The 22,261-nt window shown below is 45.6% G+C and overlaps 2 protein-coding genes across 2 annotated transcripts; one reads left to right on the forward strand and one right to left on the reverse strand.

Moving 5' to 3' along the window:
• Nucleotides 1-7,196: 7,196 nt before the first annotated feature.
• Nucleotides 7,197-16,862, forward strand: LOC123162128 (actin-related protein 3). The gene is made up of 10 exons (XM_044579925.1): nt 7,197-7,549; nt 9,003-9,237; nt 9,323-9,580; nt 10,276-10,422; nt 12,013-12,105; nt 12,453-12,572; nt 15,572-15,682; nt 15,766-15,891; nt 16,039-16,131; nt 16,436-16,862. Exons 1-10 carry the CDS (start codon nt 7,503-7,505, stop codon nt 16,514-16,516), a joined length of 1,311 nt encoding a protein of 436 aa, XP_044435860.1. The 5' UTR covers nt 7,197-7,502; the 3' UTR covers nt 16,517-16,862.
• A 728-nt stretch (nt 16,863-17,590) lies between these two features.
• Nucleotides 17,591-21,110, reverse strand: LOC123162127 (transcription factor ICE1). Its single transcript, XM_044579924.1, has 4 exons — nt 19,867-21,110; nt 18,340-18,567; nt 18,073-18,243; nt 17,591-17,970 (listed from the first exon to the last, which is right to left on the reverse strand). The coding sequence occupies exons 1-4, from the start codon at nt 20,962-20,964 to the stop codon at nt 17,887-17,889; spliced, it is 1,581 nt and encodes a 526-aa protein (XP_044435859.1). The 5' UTR covers nt 20,965-21,110; the 3' UTR covers nt 17,591-17,886.
• Nucleotides 21,111-22,261: the final 1,151 nt, after the last annotated feature.

The raw sequence follows: 22,261 nt of genomic DNA on the forward strand, positions 1-22,261 counted from the left end.
ATAATTGCATGTGATGTTTATTATGATTATGCATCTTGTTTACTTAGGACGACGGTAGTAAATAAGATGATCCCTTACAAAATTTCAAGAAGTGTTCTCCCCTAACTGTGCACCGTTGCTACAGTTCGTCGCTTCTAAGCACCACGTGATGATCGGGTGTGATGGATTCTTACGTTCACATACAACGGGTGTAAGACAGTTTTACACAGCGAAAACACTTAGGGTTAACTTGACGAGCCTAGCATGTACAGACATGGCCTCGGAACACGGAGACCGAAAGGTCGAGCATGAGTCGTATAGTAGATACGATCAACATGAAGATGTTCACCGATGATGACTAGTCCGTCTCACGTGATGATCGGACACGGCCTAGTTGACTCGGATCATGTAATCACTTAGATGACCAGAGGGATGTCTATCTGAGTGGGAGTTCATAAGATGAACTTAATTATCCTGAACATAGTCAAAAGGATTTTGCAAATTATGTCGTAGCTCGCGCTTTAGTTCTACTGTTTTAGATATGTTCCTAGAGAAAATATAGTTTGAAAGTTGATAGTAGCAATTATGCGGACAGTAGAAAGCTTATGTTCTTAATGCACTGCTCAGTGTGCTGAACCCCAAACGTCGTTTGTGGATGTTGCGAACATCGGACATACACGTTTTGATAACTACGTGATAGTTCAGTTAAACGGTTTAGAGTTGAGGCACTAAAGACGTTTTTGGAAACATCGCGGAACATATGAGATGTTTCGAGGGCTGAAATTGGGATTTCAGGCTCGTGCCCACGTGAAGAGGTATGAGACCTCCGACGATTTTCTTAGCCTACAAACTAAGGGAGAAAAGCTCAATCGTTGAGCTTGTGCTCAGATTGTCTGAGTGCGACAATCACTTGAATCGAGTGGGAGTTGATCTTCCAGATGAGATAGTGATGTTTCTCCAAAGTCTTTGCCACCAAGCTGCTAGAGCTTCGTGATGAACTATAACATATCAGGGATAGATATGATGATCCTTGAAATATTCGCGATGTTTGACACCGCGAAAGTAGAAATCAAGAAGGAGCATCAATTGTTGATGGTTGGTGAAACCACTAGTTTCAAGAAGGGCAAGGGAACAAAGGGATACTTCATGAAACGGCAATTCAGCTGCTGCTCTAGTGAAGAAACCCAAGGTTGAACCCAAACCCGAGACTAAGTGCTTCTGTAATAAAGGGAACAGCCACTGGAGCAGAATTACCCTAGATACTTGGTAGATGAGAAGGCTGGCAAGGTCGATAGAAGTATATTGGATATACATTGTGTTGATGTGTACTTTACTAGTACTCCTAGTAGCACCAGGGTATTAGATACTGGTTCGGTTGCTAAGTGTTAGTAACTCGAAATAAAAGAGCTACGGAATAAACGGAGACTAACTAAAGGTGAGCTGACGATATGTGTTGGAAGTATTTCCAAGGTTGATATGATCAAGCATCGCACGCTCCCTCTACCATCGAGATTTGGTGTTTGCGTTGAGCATAGACATGATTGGATTATGTCTATCGCAATACGGTTATTCATTTAAGGAGAATAATGGTTACTCTGTTTATTTGAATAATACCTTCAATGGTCTTGCACCTAAAGGAATGGTTTATTGAATCTCGATCGTAGTGATACACATGTTCATGCCAAAAGATAGTAATGATAGTACCACCTACTTGTGGCACTGCCACGTAAGTCATATCGGTATAAAACGCATGAAGAAGCTCCATGTTGATGGATCTTTGGACTCACTCGTTTTTGAAAAGTTTGAGACATGCGAACCATGTCTATTGGTGTATACGCATGAAGAAACTCCATGCAGATGGATCGTTTGGACTCACTTGATTTTGAATCACTTGATATGCAAATCATACCACATGGGCAAGATGACTGAAAAGCCTCGTTTTCAGTAAGATGGAACAAGATAGCAACTTGTTGGAAGTAACACATTTTGATGTGTACAGTCCAATGAGTGTTGAGGCATGCAGTGAATATCGTTATGTTCTTACTTCACAGATGATTCGAGTAGATGTTGAGAATATTTACTTGATGAAACACAAGTCTGAATTATTGAATGGTTCAAGTAATTTCAGAGTGAAGTAGAAGATCATTGTGACAAGAGGATATAATGTCTATGATATGATCATAGAGATGAATATCTGAGTTAAGAGTTTTGGCACACAATTAAGACATTGTGGAAATTGTTTCACAATTAATACCGCCTGGAACACCATAGTGTGATGGTGTGTCCGAACATCATAGTTGCACCCTATTGGATATGATGCGTACCATGATTTCTCTTATCGAATTACCACTATCGTTCATGGGTTAGGCATTAGAGACAACCACACTCATTTTAATAGGGTACCACATAATTCCGTTGAGACGACACCGTTTGGAGAAACCTAAGTTGTCGTTTCTTAAAGGTTTGGGGCATATTTCCTTCAATTTGCGCTTCCAGTGACCATTTGCTTTGCAGTAGAAGCACTCAGTTTCAGGCTTTCGTCCAGCTTTGGGCTTCCTCGCGGGAGTGACAACTTGCTTGTCATTCTACTTGAAGTTCCCTTTATTTCCCTTTGCCCTTTTCTTGAAACTAGTGGTCTGGTCAATCATCAACACTTGATGCTCTTTCTTGATTTCTACCTTCGTCGATTTCAACATCACGAAGAGCTGGGGAATTGGTTTCGTCATCCCTTGCATACTATAGTTCATCACGAAGTTCTAGCAACTTGGTGATGGTGACTAGAGAACTTTGTCAATCACTATCTTATCTGGAAGATTAACTCCCATTTGATTTAAGTGATTGTAGTACCCAGACAATCTGAGCACATGCTCACTGCTTGAGCTATTCTCCTCCATCTTTTAGCTATAGAACTTGTTGGAGACTTCATATCTCTCAACTTGGGTATTTTCTTGAAATATTAACTTCAACTTCTGGAATATCTCATATGGTCCATGACGTTCAAAACCTCTTTGAAGTCTCGATTCTAAGCCGTTAAGCATGGTGCACTAAACTATCAAGTAGTCATCATATTGAGCTAGCCAAATGTTCATAATGTCTGCATCTGCTCCTGCAATAGGTCTATCACCTAGCGGTACATCAAAGACATAATTCTTCTGTGCAACAATGAGGATAAACCTCATATCACGGACCCAGTCCGCATCATTGCTACTATCATCTTTCAACTTAGTTTTCTCTAGGAACACATATAAAACATAGGGAAGCAACAATGCGAGCTATTGATCTACACCATTATTTACAAAATACTATCAGGACTAAGTTCATGATAAATTAAAGTTCAATTAATCATATTACTTAAGAACTCCCACTTGGATAGACATCCCTCTAATCATCTAAGTGATCACGTGATCCAAATCAACTAAACCATGTCCGATCATCACGTGAGATGGAGTAGTTTCAATGGTGAACATCCCTATGTTGATCATATCTACTATATGATTCACGCTCGACCTTTCGGTCTCCAGTGTTTCGAGGCCATATCTGCATATGCTAGGCTTGTCAAGTTTAACCTGAGTATTCTGTGTGTGCAAAACTGTCTTACACACGTTGTATTTGAACATAGAGCTTATCACACCCGATCATCACGTGGTGCCTCAGCACGAAGAACTGTCGCAATGGTGCATACTCAGGGAGAACACTTATACCTTGAAATTTTAGTAAGGGATCATCTTATAAAGCTACCGTCAAACTAAGCAAAATAAGATGTATAAAAGATAAACATTATATGCAATCAAAATATGTGACATGATATGGCCATGATCATCTTGCACCTTTGATCTCCATCTCCAAAGTACTATCATGATCTCTATCGTCACCGACACGACACCATGATCTCCATCATCTTGATCTATATCAATGTGTTGTCACATGGTCGTCTCACCAACTATTGCTCTTGCAACTATTGCTATCGCATAGCGATAAAGTAAAGCAATTATTTGGCGCTTGCATCTTATGCAATAAAGAGACAACCATAAGGTTTCTGCCAGTTGCTAATAACTTCAACAAAACATGATCATCTCATACAACAACTTATATCTCATCACGTATTGACCATATCACATCACAACATGCCCTGCAAAAACAAGTTAGACGTCCTCTACTTTGTTGTTGCAAGTTTTACGTGGCTGCTACGGGCTGAGCAAGAACCGTTCTTACCTACGCATCAAAACCACAACGATATTTTGTCAAGTTAGTGCTGTTTTAACCTTCTCAAGGACCGGGCGTAGCCACACTCAGTTCAACTAAAGTTGGAGAAACTGACACCCGCCAGCCACCTATGTGCAAAGCACGTCGGTAGAACCAGTCTCGCGTAAGCGTACTCGTAATGTCGGTCCAGACTGCTTCATCCAACAATACCGCCGCACCAAAGTATGACATGTTGGTAAGCAGTATGACTTGTATCGCCCACAACTCACTTGTGTTCTACTCGTGCATATAACATCTACGCATAAAACCAGGCTCGGATGCCACTGTTGGGGAACGTAGTAATTTCAAAAGATTTCCTACGCACACGCAAGATCATGGTGATGCATAGCAATGAGTGGGGAGAATGAGTCCACGTACCCTCGTAGACCGAAAGCGGAAGCGTTAGCACAACGCAGTTGATGTAGTCGTACGTCTTCACGATCCGACCGATCAAGTACCGAATGTATGACACCTCCGAGTTCAGCACACATTCACCTCGATGACGTCCTCGCCTTCTCGATCTAGCAAGACGGGTGAAGTAGTAGATGAGTTCCGGCAGCACGACGGCGTGATGACGGTGTTGGTGAAAAACAATCTCCGCAGGGCTTCGCCTAAGCACTACAGAAAATATGACGGAGGATAAACTAGAGGGGTCGGGGTTGCCGATACACGACTTGGTGTTTCTTGATGTGTCTTTGGTGCTAGCCCTGCCCCTCTATTTATATGTTGAGCCTTGGGGTCGAAACTTGGAGTAAAAGCCTCCACAAAGTCGGTTTCACCCGAAAGGCAAGAGTCCTTCTCAGACTCCAGGGCGAGACGCCAAGGTTCCCGGCGTCTGGACCCAGACGCCAGGGACCTTGGCGTATGGCCCCAGGACTCCGCAAAACTTCCTTTTGCGCTTTCCAAAAACCTTGTGGGCTTTCCCCTTTGGCCCAAATAAAGTGTTCTCGTACCCAAACATTTCGGGAAACATCCAGAACCACTTCCGGTGAATTCCGGAACCCTTCCGGAGACCAAACACTATTATCCCATATATCAATCTTTATCTTCGGACCATTCCGAAGTTCCTCGTCATGTCCGTGATCATATCCGGGACTCCAAACAACATTCGGTCACCAACATACATAACTCATATAATACTATATCATCAACGAACTTAAGCGTGCGGACCCTACGGGTTCGAGAACTATGTAGACATGACCGAGACACTTCTCTGGTCAATAACCAATAGCGGTACCTGGATGCCCATATTGACTCCTACATATTCTATGAAGATTTTTATCGGTCAAACTGCATAACAACATACGTTGTTCCCTTTGTCATCGGTATGTTACTTGCCCGAGATTCGATCGTCGGTATCCAATACCTAGTTCAATCTCGTTACCGGCAAGTCTCTTTACTCGTTACGTAATGCATCATTTCATAACTAACTCATTAGCTACATTGCTTGCAAGGCTTATAGTGATGTGCATTACCGAGAGGGCCCAAAGATACCTCTCCGACAATCGGAGTGACAAAACCTAATCTCGAAATACGCCAACTCAACATGTACCTTTGGAGACACCTGTAGAGCTCCTTTATAATCAGCCAATTATGTTGTGGCGTTTGGTAACACACAAAGTGTTCCTCCGATAAACGGAAGTTGCATAATCTCATAGTTATAGGAACTTGTATAAGTCATGAAGAAAGCAATAGCAGCATACTAAACGATCAAGTGCTAAGCTAACGGAATGGATCAAGTCAATCACATCATTCTCCTAGTGATGTGACCCTGTTAATCAAATGACAACTCATGTCTATGGCTAGAAAACTTAACCATCTTTAATTCACGAGCTAGTCAAGTAGAGACATACTAGTGACACTATGTTTGTCTATCTATTCACACATGTATTATGTTTCCTGTTAATACAATTCTAGTATGATTAATAAACATTTATCATGAAATAAGGAAATAAATAATAACTTTATTATTGTCTCTAGGCCATATTACCTTCAAGAGCACGCCCGTCCACGCCGACGAGCTCGAGTTGCTGCTGGCGTCCAACTCTGCGTCAAGCTGCCGCGGGCGCACAGCGCCGGGGGCGGTCGAGGCGCGAGCTGCGGCGGGTGCGAGCTGCTGCAAGGGGCGGACGGGGCGTGAGCTGCTGCGGGCGCGACGTGCAGGGCGAGAGCTGCTGCAGCCCCGGCGAGCTGCTGCAGGGGGCGGGCGCGCACGAGCTCAGGGAGGGACGGCCGGGCGCGGTGAGCTCGTTGGCCGGGGCGCGGCTCCGCGAGCGGTAGGCGAGCGCGGCAAGCCAGTTGCCGGGCGAGCTCGAGCTCGGGACGGGCGCGGCTCGGCGAGCGGGGGCGGGTGCGGCGAGCCAAGTGCCGGGCGAGCTCGAGCTCGGGACGGGCATGGCGAGTCAGGTGCCGGGCGACGACTGCACGGAGGCCACGACCAGCAGCACCGAGCAAAATGACGCCCCAATACATCACAGACGCACTAGTATGAGCTAGCTCGCTTCCTCGCCCAAAGCGAGCGGCGCGCGCATTGCCATTGTTTTGGCATCGAGCATTGGGCGGCACGCAGCAACTGTGTACTACCGGACGCTCGTCCCAGCCGCATCCGGCAGCCGGCCTCGCCTCGGACTCACGCCGGGCCTGTGCCGCTGCAGCCGTCGTCCGCGTTGCCGCTGCCTGCTACATGTTCGACGAAATGACAGGACGGACATGACAAAAATGCGTCGGTCACCCGTTGGGCACACATGCAGACCCAAATCAAAAAGCGGACACAGACGTTCGTTTGACCGATTCAAACGGATAAAAAACGGACGAAACGCATGTTCGTTTGGAGTTGCTCTAATGTTGCGGGTTGGTCCGATCCACGACCGGAGCAAGTGCGGACCAACTGAACCACGGACAACCTACCAGTGCTAGTGCGCCTCCATGCCCATTTCCGACCATGCCACAGCGAGGCTCCCCTGCAAGTGCTCCCTTCCTTCCTTCCCGCTTCCCTCGTCAACCACAACCCCCCCAATCGCCACGACTGGCACGCCCCTCCTCCCCCCAATCTCCCGAGCCTTCTTTCTCGTCCCCAATCGCGTCCCAAACCCTCCCACCCACCCTGCGCGGATCGATCCCCCACCGACTGCGCAGTGGCAGCCGCAGCCGCGTCCCCGTCTTCCTCCCCGCCGATTCGGCCGAGCGATCGCGGCAGCCCTCGTCCACCCATGCTTCCCCGGGCGGCTGCGGACGAGATATGAGCCGGCGGGGAATCGACGGAGCCGCCGACGCCGCCCGCCATGGACCCCTCCGAGCGCCCCGCCGTCGTATTCGACAACGGCACAGGGTACAACTCCGAATCTCTCCGTCCGATCCTGCGGCTGTACCTCTGGTGTGATTAGCGCCTGCGCTCGCAGCAGGAGCTAGGTTTTTTTCCCCCCTTTCGTTTGTGCTTGTCCCTGAGTGCGTGCCCGTATGTTTACGCTGACCGCGCTAGAGGCGGATTGGGGCAGGTCGAATCGGATTACCGACTGCCGTGGGAATAAATGCATTTCGTTAGCCAATGGGACATGAATCACCACCAACGGCACGTCACGCGGTGAGGCTTGCTCCCTAATTGCGAGCCAACATTCACATTGGTAGCTCGAGCGTTCTAGAGTATGGTGAACCTGAACCTAAAATGACACGAATTTCTATGCATGTTTGAAAAAATACCACGGGACGTGCTGCTGCGTAAGACCATCCTCGAGGCACCCGAGGCCGGGTGCCCCTGTTGCGAAGCGGAGTTGGAGACGGCGGACCACCTCATCTTCAGGTGCCCCTTCGCGGTGCAGTTTTGGCGTAGGATCGGGCTGCCCCCTGCTGCGGGTTCGGTTCGTGCACTTCATTGCTTCGACGCGTCTCCGGCTGTTGGCGACAGCTCTCCAGCGGGCTTCATCCTCCTTTGCTGCTGGCGGCTGTGGAAGCGTCGCAATGCCATTGTTTTCCAGGGGGAGACGATGTCCCTCTCTGCTACCATCAAAGCCTGCCGGGACGACGCGGCTCTCTGGCGTGGCCGTCTGAAAACCAACGATCAGCCCCACATCGACGTGTGGTTCTCTGTCCTTAGATAAGCTTGTGCGCCGTTGCTGCTCTGGAGGGTTGCCCTAAACCCTCCACTCACCCCCCCCCCCCCCCCCCTTGTAAATCTGGATTCTCGGGTGGCTTTTTAGCCCTTTACGAAATATATTCAGGTGGTGGAAAGGGCTCCCCTTCCACTCCCGGTGAAAATTCAAAAAAAAAAAAAACTTAAGGTAGGAATTGAAACTGGGTTTATGGACTTTCTATGGCTATCTTTATTTCATCATTGGTTGAACTAGGTGCTGGTCCATTCATTATTGGTTAGTCTTTAAATCCACGCTGCCAGCGGTGAGGCAATATCTGTCTGTTTAATGGTTGGAGCTACGAATGGAAAAACTAGGGACTGCTTCTACTTTTTGGGGATTATAGTTAGTAATGTTGTTCTAGTCCTTTAGCTCAAATTGTTACTGTTACACTGTAGACTATTACGAAGTACTATAACATGTCTTAACTGATGCACTGTGTGTGTTCTGTGAAACATAAAAATGGCAATCGCTAACGGACTGCGATAGAAGGCAGGAAATAACTGTTCCCGCGCACAAGCGTTTTATCTTGAAGTCGGATTGTTTTGGTTTCTTCAAAGCCGCTTGAAATTTTCCATAGGCATGTCACATGCAAAATTTGCTCTATTAAGCTCATCACACTGTGCCCTTACATAATCTGTATGCTCTTATGTTTAGGTACAGCAAACTTGGGTTTGCTGGTAACTCCGAGCCGTCTTTCACCATCCCTACTGTAGTAGCTGTGAATGAATCTTTCTTGGACCAATCAGAGCAGTGCAGTAGTGCAAATTGGCTAGCACAGTATAATGCAGGTGTCATGGCTGATCTTGATTTTTTTATCGGGGATGAGGCTCTGTCACATTTTAAAACTAGTGGCCTGTACAGTTTAAGAAGCCCAATTCGTCATGGTCAGGTATGCATATACATTTTCTGTTTGTAATATTGTCCTTCGCGGGTGCACCATGCCACTATGTCATATCTTTTCCCCTGCTCTCCAGGTGAATGACTGGGATACAATGGAGAGATTTTGGCAGCAATCCATTTTCAATTATCTACGGTGCAATCCTGAGGAACACTACTTCCTACTTACAGATAGCCCTGTCAGTACGCCGGAAAGTCGTGAATGTATGGGAGAAATTATGTTTGAGACCTTTAATGTCCCTGGTCTATATATTTCTGTGCAATCTGTGCTCAGCCTTTCTGCTGGATTTGCATATCTGAAAACTCTTTCTGAAGAGGATTCAGAAGATTCTGTGGTAGGTCTTGAATTCACCTCCTTCCATGTTTTTGTTTGATCAAGTATCAAGATGGTCATCAACCCGTGAACTTCATCTCTTTCACTAGAACACATCGCCTTGTGAACGTTTTAACAGATAACCAAAATTCTCATATTGATCTCATACCTACATTAAGATAAACTCCCCTTTTACATTTTACATATTGTTCTTTGGAATAGTTGCCTTGCATGTTTCGACAAAATTTTGGTCCATCTTTGGATTATATTACCCATTCATATCGTATTTGTTGCTTGCCAGCCCCTGGAGTTTCCATTCCAATTTGGAGATATGTTTGGCTATTCCGTACTCATAAGCATGGACCCTGGAGCATTTTGAGCGTAACACAACCTCATGATATGAAGAAACCATTTCGTGAGAATTATGTGATGACTGCTTATTTCTCACTCGCCAATTCTGCAATGAGCGCAATTAACTTGCTAACTAAAACTTATGTTTATCGAGAATTGTGGTTGTGAAGCTCTGTAAAGATTATTTTGTTCTAGACATAAATAGTACCGTAGAAGATGCATGCCGCATGCAGCCATGAAACATCAAACTTAATGCTTATTTAAACCCTAGGAGTAATCATCATTGATAAAGTAGACTCATCTAAATATCAAGTGTTCTGGCAGGATACAACTCTTCTTGTGAGTTTGACCAATATATTTTGTCAGTCTGATATGACAGGTGTAGTAGTTGACATTGGGGATGGAGCTCCACATATTGTGCCAGTTGTAAACGGCTATGTAATTGGGAGTAGCATAAAGTCTTTTCCTCTTTCGGGAAGTGATGTAACTCAGTTTGTTATGCAGCTCTTACAGGTATTTAATTTTCTTCCCACATTTTCCTGGGGTTATGTTAGGGTGTCGATGTCCTTTATGCTGTACATGAATAGGTTCTGTATCCAGTACTTGCATATTGCAAATACATTAATAGAAGCAAGTTTGTGCAGTTCCGACTAAACCAGAACAATTGAATAGCAATTTTCGGATTTTCCTGAAGTCTGGGTGGTATGGAATTATCCAGGAAAAAGGAACAGAAAATATTTATTATGTTAGAATATTTATCTGAATAGTTCAATGATAGTAATAATCGGATAACACTGCATGTCGGTCAACAAAGCCAAAACGATGCTTCAGTCAAATAATTTCTACTTTCATGGATATCTATTCTGAAGCCTCCTGGTAAGTGATCATGTTAATATGTGAACCCTAGATCTGTTGTGCGTTATTGCTTAGTATCCTGACATTAGTTTTGCACTGGTCAGTATGGTTCTTGATTAATCAACTTGGAAGAGTTCGCATTCCTTTTGTAAGGATACCTAAAGTTCCAGTCTCCCCCGTATTATACCCACAGACCATATATCATCCACAAGAAGTTGATTTTGTGAACATGTCTGATGAAATATGGCAATTTTTTATCTGGATCCCCACAAATCTAGAAAACAAAACCTGCACCATAGCATTCACAAGTGTTGCTGTTATCGGCTTTGAGTCGTATGTGCAGCGGAATTATACGGAACCAGCAACAATAATAGACTTGTACTTGCATAAAACTAGAACGAGTTGAATAATCAATGTTGGATGCTATTTGTACTTTAAATTAAGTGGAGTCCAATTAAGTTAGAAAGATATTATTGTTCGGTCAAGAGTTTCTGTTGTGATCCAATTGGTGGATCAAGTTAGTTGTTTTATATAAATGACTAGCATTTACCTGTTTTTAGACAACAATTCAATGAACAAAAGTTCCAATAAGCCTCAGAGCTTCTTCCACGTCAGGGATGAGCTCTGCTGCCGGACAGTAGAGGACCCTCTCGTTGGTCTTCAGACCTTTACTATACCCAAATTATCTCATTGTGGATCCATGTCCATAATAGCTGTCATAATGTTTGGGTGGCCTCTTAGCCTCAGTTGCAACTTTAGATTGAATGAAAATATGTAATTTAAAATGAAAAACTGGAATGTTGTCATCTGGGTAAGAAACTCCATTTTACTGTAGAACTAGTGCGACATCATTTGCCCTGAATATTTGGTTGTGGCCCATTCTGTAGAAGCTAGTGAAACATGGTACTCTGATCACAAATGTAGTTCGTTTTAGGATTTGGACCAGTCAAACATTGTTAAGTTTGACCATTACAATGGAAAATATTACCTACATTGGCAACATGAAATTGGTATTACTAGATTCATTGTGAGAATACATTTTTGTAATGCATAATTATTTTTATCTCAAGCAACATATTTTTGTATAAATTGATGATCAAAGTCTGTGTCTATGTCCAAAACAACATTCATTGGTGATCAGAGGGGATAGATATCTGCACGTACATGGCTGCTTTTATGCTTATGACGTGTAGTATTATTATAATATGAAACTCTGTTGGTGATTTAGTATCATCGTGCGTTATGCAGGAAAGGGGTGAGCTTCTTCCACCTGATGATGCTTTGGATATAGCTCGTAGGGTGAAAGAAACGTATTGCTATACTCCTTCAGACATTGTCAAGGTATGTGTTGCTTGGAACCAATGTCTTGATATTATATTTTCTTGTCCTTGTATTTTCCAATGATCTACACAAGCACATTATTCAGTGGAATATTTGAGAGTTGAAGTTTCTCCACTAAAGTCAAATATATAAAACCTATTCTGTGCAATGCTGAGAAATCACTGTTATTTTGTTATATGGAACTGGTCTACATGCTGCATATGTTTGCTTGCGTTGTTGTTATAGCAACTAATACCTACCTTTTGGACTTTACCTTTTGCAATACCAACTCATTTATTCATATTCATTTTTCTTTATGGATTTATCTGTTCACAAGTATGATAGGCGGTTGAATTGTATAATTTCAGGAGTTCAAGAAGCATGACAGCAAGCCTAGTAAATATATCAAACAATGGTCTGCAATCAAACCGAAGACTGGGATTCCATACACAATTGACATTGGATATGAGCGTTTTCTTGGACCAGAGGTTTGTCCGTACACTGTATTCTACCATTCAATTTCATGGGAATTTTTCATGCAGTGGGCCTGTTCAATTCTGCCTCCGTTTCAAAATAGATGCTGCCCTAGCCTTGCCATTTTTTCTCAGAATGCTTGTCAGTTTACATTGCCAATGCAATTTAAGTCATAATGTTCTTACTTTAACCTTAATCAACAACCAACAACAACTAGTCCCAAACAAGTTGGGGTAGGCTAGAGTTGACCCATAAGATCTCGAAACCAGCTCATGGTTCTGGCACGTGGATAGCTAACTTCCACGCGCCCCTGTCCATGGCTAGTTCTTTGTTGATATTCCAGTCCTTCAGATCTCTCTTTACGGACTCCTCCCATGTCAAGTTTGATCTACCCCGACCTCTCTTGACATTATCAGCACGCTTTAACCGTCCCCTATGCATTGCGTTGTATATGTCCAAACCATCTCAGCCGATGTTGGACAAGCTTCTCTTCAATTGGTGCTACCCCAACTCTCTCGCATATATCATCATACCAGACCCAATCCTTCCTTGTGTGGCCACACATCCATCTCAACATGCGCATCTCCGCTACACCTAACTGTTGAACATGCCGCCTTTTAGTCGGCCAACACTCAGCCTCGATTCTTCCGGCATCTTGTTTGCCCAAAAAATGAGGTTAAATAGCTTAGTTAGCCATACCATCGCTATGTCTCTGAGGCCTCTCCACACCTCAATGGGGATACAATCAGGGTCTATCGCCTTGCCTCCTTTCATCCTTTTTAAAGCCTCCCTGACCTCAGACCCTGGGTTCGTCGCACAAAACGCCTGCTGGTATCATCAAAGTAGTCGTCCAGCTCAATAGTATAGCTTCCATTCTCTCTATTGAACAGCTTGTCGAAGTACTCCTGCCATCTGTGCTTAATCTCCTCGTCCTTCACAAGGAGTTGATCTGCTCTGTCCTTGATGCATTTGACTTGGTTGACATCCCTCATCTTCCTCTCTCAGATCTTGGCCATCTTATAGATGTCCCTTTCGCCTTCCTTCGCGTCTAAGCGTTAGTAGAGGTCCTCATACGCCTGACCCCTTACTTTACTCACAGCTCGCTTTGCAGCTTTCTTTGCCACCTTGTACCTTTCTATGTTGTCTACACTCCCATCTAGGTGTAGGCAACTGAAACAGTCTTTCTTCTCCTTAATAGCCTTCTGGACATCATCGTTCCATCATCAGGTATCTTTAGCTTCGCTTCTACTTATCGTGGTCACTCCAAACTCCTCCGAAGCCACCTTACGAATGCAAGTCGCCATCTTCATCCACATATTGTTTGCATCACTCCCTCCTCCCAAGGGCCCTCCTTAATGGCCCTCTCCTTGAAAGCCTAAGCTGCCCCTTCCCCTTGAGCCTCCCCCACTTCATACTAGCGACTTTGGTGCGCTTATCCCGCTGGACACGGATCCGAATGTGGAAGTCAGCCACCACAAGCTTATGTTGAGGGACAACACTCTCTCCAGGTATCGCCTTACAATCTAGGCAAGCACGCCTGTCTTCTCTTCTCTAGAGGACAAAATCAATCTGGCTAGAGTGTTGACCACTACTAAAAGTCACTAGATGCGACTCTTTTTAAAGTGGGTGTTAGCTACGATCATGTCGTAGGTTCGAGCGAAACTTAAGACATCTTCTCCTTGATTCCTGATGCCATAGCCAAAGCCCCCATGTACCCCTTCAAAACCTGTGTTAGATGTACCCATGTGGCCATTGAGGTCTCCTCCTATGAAGAGCTTCTCGCCAATAGTTACGCTCCTAACCATATCCTCGAGGCCTTCCCAAAACTCCCTCTTGGTGTTCCCATTGTGGCCTATTTGCGGGGCATACGTGCTGATAACATTGAGAACTAAGTCCCCAGCTACCAGCTTGACCAGGATAATCCGGTCTCCTTGCGTCTTGATGTCTACCACTCCATACTTGAGGCTCTTGTTGATCAAGATGATTACTCCATTTCTGTTTGTATTTGTCCCCGTGTACCACAGCTTAAGCCGGTATCCTCCACCTCCTTCGCCTTCTGTCCCCTTCATTTGGTTTCTTGGATGCAAAGGATATCAACACCTCTCCTCACCGCTGTATCAATTAGCTCCCGTAACTTACCTGTCAGGGACCCTACGTTCTAGCTACCTAAGCAGATCCTACTAGGCTCGGCTAGCTTCCTTACCCTTCACACTTGTCAAGTCAAATGCAAAGACCCTTGCTCATTTTGTGCCCCTTAATCAATATCACAAAAAGGAGAGCTAATTAACTCTTGTGCTTGCATGCTTTGCTTTGGGGAGGAAAAATAGGTTATTTCATGACCTTGTGAGGAAGAGATGAGCAATAATAGACATGTTCTGCCCAACTCTAAAACAAAATATGTTTGAAAAGGAGGGGGTGCTTGATTTTGTTTACATCATGGGAATAGACTGGAAGCTATGTAGTATGATAGAACATGTATGACCGATTGAAGAAACCATTTCATTCTTCAAGATTTATAGTAATAATGGAAATATGGGGTCCCAACAGATTAAAAATTAGTAATTCTGATGGTTCACAGGTATGAAACTATGTTGAACTGCTAAGCTCTTATAACCAGTCATCAAATCAGTGGACGCCTTTGCACGTTTAGACTTGAGGTTTCAATGCCTTATTACATACTTATAGAAGTATCATCGGACTGACAGACAGGTTGACCAATATATGGGAATTTGGATCATGATTTTCTTTATTCATAAATACGTAAATAATATAAGTAGCTCAGGATTTTTCTAGGGCAATGGTTTATCATTAGTCTATGCGGGTTATGAAATATATCGAGAGGCTCTAAAGGAAATCCTAATAATTTTATGTTTGTTTTTAGCTGAACTTAATTGTGTAGGTTGTTACACATTTTTATTAGAATAAAGAGGCAACAGTTTACAAGTGTCCTTGCTCTTGCACTTGACACAAGTAGTAGTTGGAACCAGTGTAACTTTTTAATAACAAAATGCAGATCTTCTTCCATCCTGAGATGTACTCTGCTGACTTCTCCACTCCTTTACCTGAACTGATTGACAGCTGTGTTCAATCTGCGCCAATTGACACAAGGAGAGCTTTGTATAAGGTGCTTTCTTTGATCTCTGCAAACACATCTAAGAATATAAAGTGACATGTTGATGTGACACTATGAAATTCCACAATTTGCAGAACATAGTATTATCTGGTGGAACTACCATGTTTAAAGACTTCCACAAGAGACTCCAAAATAATATAAAGAAGATAGTAGACGAACGTGTTGCCGAAACTAATGCACATCATCATGTGGAGGTGAAAGTAAGTACAACAATGCTTGACTGAGCTCATTCCATAACTAGTTGAATTGTCCTCCATATGTTCATGTTTGAATGTCAGCCTGTTGTAATCAATAGTCTATATGTGATTGATTCTATATGTTTTGTTTGTCTATTATTTTGATGCCAGCCTGTTGAGGTCAACGTAGTCACCCATCCTATACAGAGCTACGCAGTTTGGTTCGGGGGTTCTGTAGCTGCATCCAGCCATGAATTCTTCGAGGTACCTGCCACTTGACACTTCATTTCACATGCAGAAGTGAATATTAGTGCATATATTTCTGCAATATTTTATTTTTTTCGAGAGTACGCAAATTGCGTACCTTAGCTTTATAGAATTGCGTACCTCTGCAATATTAACTGTTATATGTCGATGAAAGGCCAAGTTACAATTGCAAGTCTTTCAGTCCACGCCACTCCAGACATTGCCATTTGTAATTGAGCTATGAATTTCAGTCATATTTCTGTCCACATGAATAGACAGATATACATGGAATTAAGTGATTATTTTTTCTGTTCTCATTCAGTGTTGCCACACAAAGGAAGATTACGAGGAGCATGGAGCAAGCATCTGCCGAACAAGCACCGTTTTCAAAGGAATGTACTGAAGTTTTGACGTATCCGACATTTTATGTAGGAGCTCTACTAGGTTTCTCCAAATAGAATAGAGTCAAAATTGATTCTCCTTTTGGCTCGTCTCAACCATCACTGGGCCGATAGATTTGTAGCTCAATATGTAGCTCTCTCTGTTCTGTACGACATGTTGTGTATAGTCAGCAATTTTCTTCCTGTTCCAGGTGCATGTTTGTTTGTAGCCAGTTGTGGTCGTAAGCAGAGAGATGTTTTCCCCTTGTATTCTTGTTTCATCTAGATAGAGGGTTTGCCGAAAGAGTTTTGCTATGTATAGGTCTGTGTCTAACGCTATTTTGTTTCCCTTTTACTATTTTGTGCTACGGATCCGGAGAAATGCGAGACTGCCACGGGTGCTCAATATCTGCTCATGCCGCATCGACGGGCATGGGGGACTTTTTGGCGTTTTGGAACATGAAGAGAGCAGTTTCTATAGGTAACTTTTATTTATGTCCATAATTTTTAGTGTGAGCTGAAGTAATTTATAGGCGGGTCCTCTTTTGGAAGGTTCTAGTCTTGAGTAGTGTTGGATCGGCACTTGGTCATCTTCGTTGGAGCCAGACCAGCGTGACAAGGAACAAGTAACGAGTGACATTGGAATCGTCGAGTAACGAGTTTATTTTCGGTTGAGTTACACAGAAGGTCAAGGTGAGGCAGTAGATCGGCTTCCGTGGTCCAGCAGAGCAGCTCTGCAGCAGTGACACCAACAGTGCATTTCACGTCCTGTATTCGCAGTCTTTGCCATGCCTCAGAAATTAATTGGCGCGGATCCCCGTAGTACTGTTTACAGCGAGATACCGGCTGTTGGTCCTCTTTTCTTACCGGAGTAGCAAGCTTTGATTGGAAACCAGCCAAATCAAGCCCTGCTAGTGCCAGGCTGCAGTGAAGACCGTTGTCGTTGGGTCCAGCACAAGGACCACTTTTGCCTGCTTGCTCTCTGTGCTTCCAATAACTGACCTGCACAGCACCGTTTGGATTTTGCAAACCAAATCCAAGCCACAACAACCACACAGACGCCAGAAAAACATCGCGCAAGGAACCGAAAAGAGACATGATCTAACAATGTTTTACGCTTCAATGACCAAACACAAGTCTCGTTCAGACTTACACACGATGTATTGAAAAATAAGGTAACATCAGGCATAAGCAATGTTAGGTACTCGTACTAATAACAGATTGCCGACATTATTTTGGACTCTAAAAGACTCGCAGATAAATTGGTTCTGGGAAGGTCTCAGACTACTCAAGGTGAGGTAGCTTCTCTCGGAAAACACCGCTACTTGTTGTAAAAAGAAATTCCTTAGATACAGCACTATCCTGCACTTGGTTGGCTGCCCCTCCCTCCCTCCTACATCGCGGGATGGAACCCCGCGGATTGCAAGAGAACCGCCTTGATCTCCTCGGGCTGAAGACCAGGGCCATCCTTGCATTGCTGATGCCAAGAAGAAGAAGGAACCGAGTGAGCAAGATAAGTCGAGTTTTCTCTTCACTGTTTCTGGAAAGGTGACGACAGACATGGACTACAATGCCATACCTCAGCCTTGAAGACGTCCAAGGCAAAGCCATTGAAGCAGCTGATAACGGCCTGCTGCACATCAAGACCAAGGGCTTCGATCGCCTTCATGGCAGAGAGCACAAGCCCGGGCCTGCGAGGGCACAGCATGTGGATGTTGACGGCCCGGCCTTCCCGGAGCCTAACCTCAACCTTTTGCAAGCCAAGGGGACAAAAAAGGATACCATGTCATGTCAAGGTCTGAATTTCCTGAGTGAAATTCAGAGGTCTCAAGAGATAGATACTCACGGTTGGCTGCTGGCCGGTAGGGCTTGGCAGCGCACTCGGGCAAAGCTCCTCCTTCACGCGGGATGGCAGCGCGGGCAACGTCGGAGTCAGAGGGTGGAAGCTTGTGGGCGTCGGAGGCAGCGAGGGCATGGAAGGAGACGACTCAAGCTCATTCTGAAGATCACTGATCTTGTGCAGGAGCTCCTTGAGGTACTCGATCGCGTCGCCGAGAATAGAAGCCCTGTCCATCTGCCCATTGCAACCACATACATCAGTTCACTAGACTATGCAGACAAGAATTACCACTCATGCTCAAGGTGAACTCTGTTCAGAAAAAGAACCATAACAAATCATTCATGCTCTTTCAGCTCCAAAACCCGGGCATTTCTTTTTTACGTTGTGAAACTGAAATATTCTAATTTTCTAAACAAACATATACCAGTAGGAGTATAGGGGATAATTCTTATATTAGTTATTGTAATTGACGTCTTTTGAACAGTTCCACGATGTACAGTAGCCTCCCGTATCTGCAGTTGCATTTTTATGGCCGTGCAACAATCATGATTTAAAACTTTGTTTTTTTGCAATATGTCTACAACCTGAATAATATACAGTAGTACTCCCTCCGTCTGGAAATACTTGTCCTAGAAATGGATGTATCTAGACTTATTTTAGTTTTAGATACATTCATTTTATTCATCTGTAGGACAAGTATTTTCGGACGGAGGGAGTAACAGATAGCTATAGTATATTTGACAGAATTTGTCGGTTGCACAACTCATGGACAGCAGCCGCATTTAATCCGTATAACAAGCAATAGCTAGGAATGAAATTACGCTAGTTGTTTAGTCCTAGGAATATAAATTCAGTAGCCTATCTAAGTAAGGCAAGATTATGGCCATGCCAATAGAGATAATCATCAGTAGAGCTAAACAGAAAAGCTGGGACTGCGGATACTGGAGTAAATCACAAAGCTAGACAGACCAAGGAGTGTGTAGCCAACAAGGCTTAAATTTCTATGACACATTCTTGAAACTGGTGTGCATCCACAACTCTACACAAAAACTTGCACCTAAAATGCGCAATAACTGACCGATTTTTATTGTGTAACTGTTTTTATGATCTTTCTCTCTATAACTCTACGATAATTGAGTGAAAACTGAACATGAGGCAGCAGAGAAAGAGACTGGCAATAAGATGGAAAATAATTTATCTGCAGTAAAAAACTAAAGTTACTCTAATCTAATTCGTCAGGCAATCTAAACTAAAGTTACTCCATGATAGTCATCCTAAAAAAAAAGAATTATCGTCACACCAAATAGGGAGAACCATCCACGCAAAATAACATCTAAGGTAACATTTGCTGAAATTAAATTGAAGATCTGGTCCTGTAGACAACCAAAGTGCACAAAATTCGTCAAGATTAAATGATTTAGCAAAATTGCCTAAACCTACTCAACCAAAACACAAGCAGCAACTAGTATTTCCTTGTGTACTTTGCGAAACTCTGAGAAGGCGCTGAGGTGGTGCACACAAATAATTTCTCACCTTGCTGATCTTCGGCACGACGGACCTGAGCATGTAGAGCCGGTCATTGAGCTTCTTCCGACGACGGCGCTCCGCCATGAGGTTCTTGGCTGGCATTCCCTTCTTCTTCCCCTTCCCTTCAGCCGCAGCGCCGCCGGTCACCGTGCTGTTGGCGTTCGACTCCTTGCCGTCCTTCCTGCCGCTCTCCTCCACGCCCCTCCCGTCCTCCGAGTCGTAATTCAGCCCGGACGCGTCAATGCTGCCCATGTCCTCGTCGGCGTCGTCGAGCATGGTGTCACAGCCCGCGGACAGGGCGCTTCCTTCCGCCGCCGCCGCCGCCTTACGCTTCTTGTCGTCATCCTCTTCGCCGGCATTACGCCGTAGTGCGCGCTTCTGGAAGAGCGTTGGCTGCGCCCCCACAGGCGGGAAGATCTCCAGCGGCCGCAGCACCGCCGCCTTGCCACGACCGGAGAAAGGAGCGGTCAAGGAAACTGGAGCAGCCGGCCCCTCTGAGGAGGAGCCGCTCCCGCCCCCGCCTCCGCCCCCGGCACCGGTGTCGAACAAGTCGAAACCGGCGAGGCCACCAAACTCTGTCATCTGTGCCGGTGCGGTGCCAAAGCCGCCGAAGGAGCCGAGAAACCCCGCGTTCCCATGCGGCAGCAGGGAAACCGGCGATGTGTTCGACGCGTTGCCGGCGCCAAGGAACGCCGTGAAATCGCCGCCTCCAGCGCCGGAGCCGCCGAGGTCGAACCCAGAGACGTCGAACGGTCCGCTACCGCCCAGGTTGAGGAGCGGGAATATCTGTGGACCGGCTCCGAAGCCGGAGCTGGACCCCGATGCTTCCATGGCGGCTGGCACCAGGGCCATGGACCCGTTCGCGGCGCCGTCGCCAACCGCGCCCGCGCCAAAGTACCAGTCCTCATCAAGCATCGACGGGGCGCGGAACCCGCCGTCTCCCCGCGTGGGCATAGCCAGGAGGTGCTGGTCGTGGTGGTGCCCAGCCTCCTGCCCCATCATCGGCATCATCCCCATTGCCGCCGGCTGCTCGTGGCCGAGGCCCTGTTGCTCATGGCCGTCGTCTTCCTGCATCCAGAGCGAATTATTGAACCGCGATAGCATGGTCGCGGAAATGGCGGCGCGGGGTGAGGTTTTTTGGCGCGGTAATGGCCGGGGGAGGAGCTGGCATGCGGCAGAGTCGGAGAGATGGCAGAGCAGGACAGAGGAGAGCAGATGAGAGCGCAGGGAGTCTCAGTTACTAGTTCTTTCTGGCAGCGAATCGTGGGGTATATGTATGCAAGGAAACAGCTGCTGGCCACCGAGGAGAGAGATACGTCAAATTACCGGAATGCCCACTCCTCTAAAATTGTCTTTTCCAGTGTTTTTCAGTTTGGACGCGAATATTGTGGGAACGTCGGCTCCCTGGGCTTTTAAATCGAACGATCGTTCGCACTGGGTGTCCAACCCAGCGAACAAAAGCATACGCGCCAACCGTCAAGCCCCTCCGTAGAAGGAATAGAGAAGGATTGGCTAATGAGGTGGATGTATTATTGATCCTCGAAGGCAAATATATACTTTTTCTGTTCCTTTATATAAGAGCAACTCTAACGCATCGATCCAAATGGACGATGTTTTTGTCCGTTTGGATCGGCCGTCCACTCGGCGTCCGCCCTGTTTAAGATTTGGGTCGGCAATGTGTCCAACACCCGCGACTCATTTCATATCCATGCACAAATTTGAAAAAGGCCTGCGGCCATAGATCATGCCAGCGGCCATCCCGTCGCCCAAAGTTCATGCCGGCACCATGCCAGCAGCCAACATACAACGTCAACTTCAAAAAACACCACACAGTTCATGCTGGCGCACTTGCCAGCGACCGACACACATGCCAGCACACAAAAAGAGGGCGGGAGTTTGATCGCGCCATCGCGGCCGTGGTCATGCCATCACACTTGTCGGCATACGAAAAACGATAGCACTCGCCATCATAGATCACTCGCCGTCGAACTTGAGCATGTCGGCCTGCATCTTCTCGAACCATGACCTCTTCCTTGACGACACCGTGTTGAGATCCACCTTCATAATCTCCACCCCCATCATCATGCTAGCGTGAACCACTTCTTTCACCTTGGTCTTGACATTGGCGGCCTCGATCTCTAGCATCTTGGCTTGCTTGTCCGCCTCCATCTCAAGCGTCCTCATTTGCTTCTCCACCTCCATCTCAAGCCTCCTCCTTTGGATCTCCATGAAGGTGTTCATCTGCTCTTTCTTGTCTTGCCGACACTTTTCCTCCCTTGAGTCCTTCTTGGTCATCATGCCCTCCACGGTTGCGATCAGGGCGATCGATGCCGCATCCCGCTTGTCCTCCTTCTTGGAGTTCGTATTCCCTTGCGGCTGTGCCTTCTCGCCCTCCCCAACC

This window comes from Triticum aestivum, chromosome 7B, assembly GCF_018294505.1.
Source record: "Triticum aestivum cultivar Chinese Spring chromosome 7B, IWGSC CS RefSeq v2.1, whole genome shotgun sequence".
Taxonomy (NCBI): Eukaryota; Viridiplantae; Streptophyta; class Magnoliopsida; order Poales; family Poaceae; genus Triticum; species Triticum aestivum.

What these genes read in the sequence shown, in the direction of transcription:
- LOC123162127 (XM_044579924.1), bottom strand. Translation starts at nt 20,964, where the DNA reads ATGCTATCGCGGTTCAATAATTCGCTCTGGATGCAGGAAGACGACGGC. An exon ending in TCGTGCCGAAGATCAGCAAG is followed by an intron (nt 18,568 to 19,866) that starts GTGAGAAATTAT and finishes TGCAATGGGCAG; the next exon opens with ATGGACAGGGCTTCTATTCT. An exon ending in TGGACGTCTTCAAGGCTGAG is followed by an intron (nt 17,971 to 18,072) that starts GTATGGCATTGT and finishes TCTTGGCATCAG; the next exon opens with CAATGCAAGGATGGCCCTGG.
- LOC123162128 (XM_044579925.1), top strand. Translation starts at nt 7,503, where the DNA reads ATGGACCCCTCCGAGCGCCCCGCCGTCGTATTCGACAACGGCACAGG. An exon ending in GTATTCGACAACGGCACAGG is followed by an intron (nt 7,550 to 9,002) that starts GTACAACTCCGA and finishes TCTTATGTTTAG; the next exon opens with GTACAGCAAACTTGGGTTTG. An exon ending in AGCGTTTTCTTGGACCAGAG is followed by an intron (nt 12,573 to 15,571) that starts GTTTGTCCGTAC and finishes AACAAAATGCAG; the next exon opens with ATCTTCTTCCATCCTGAGAT.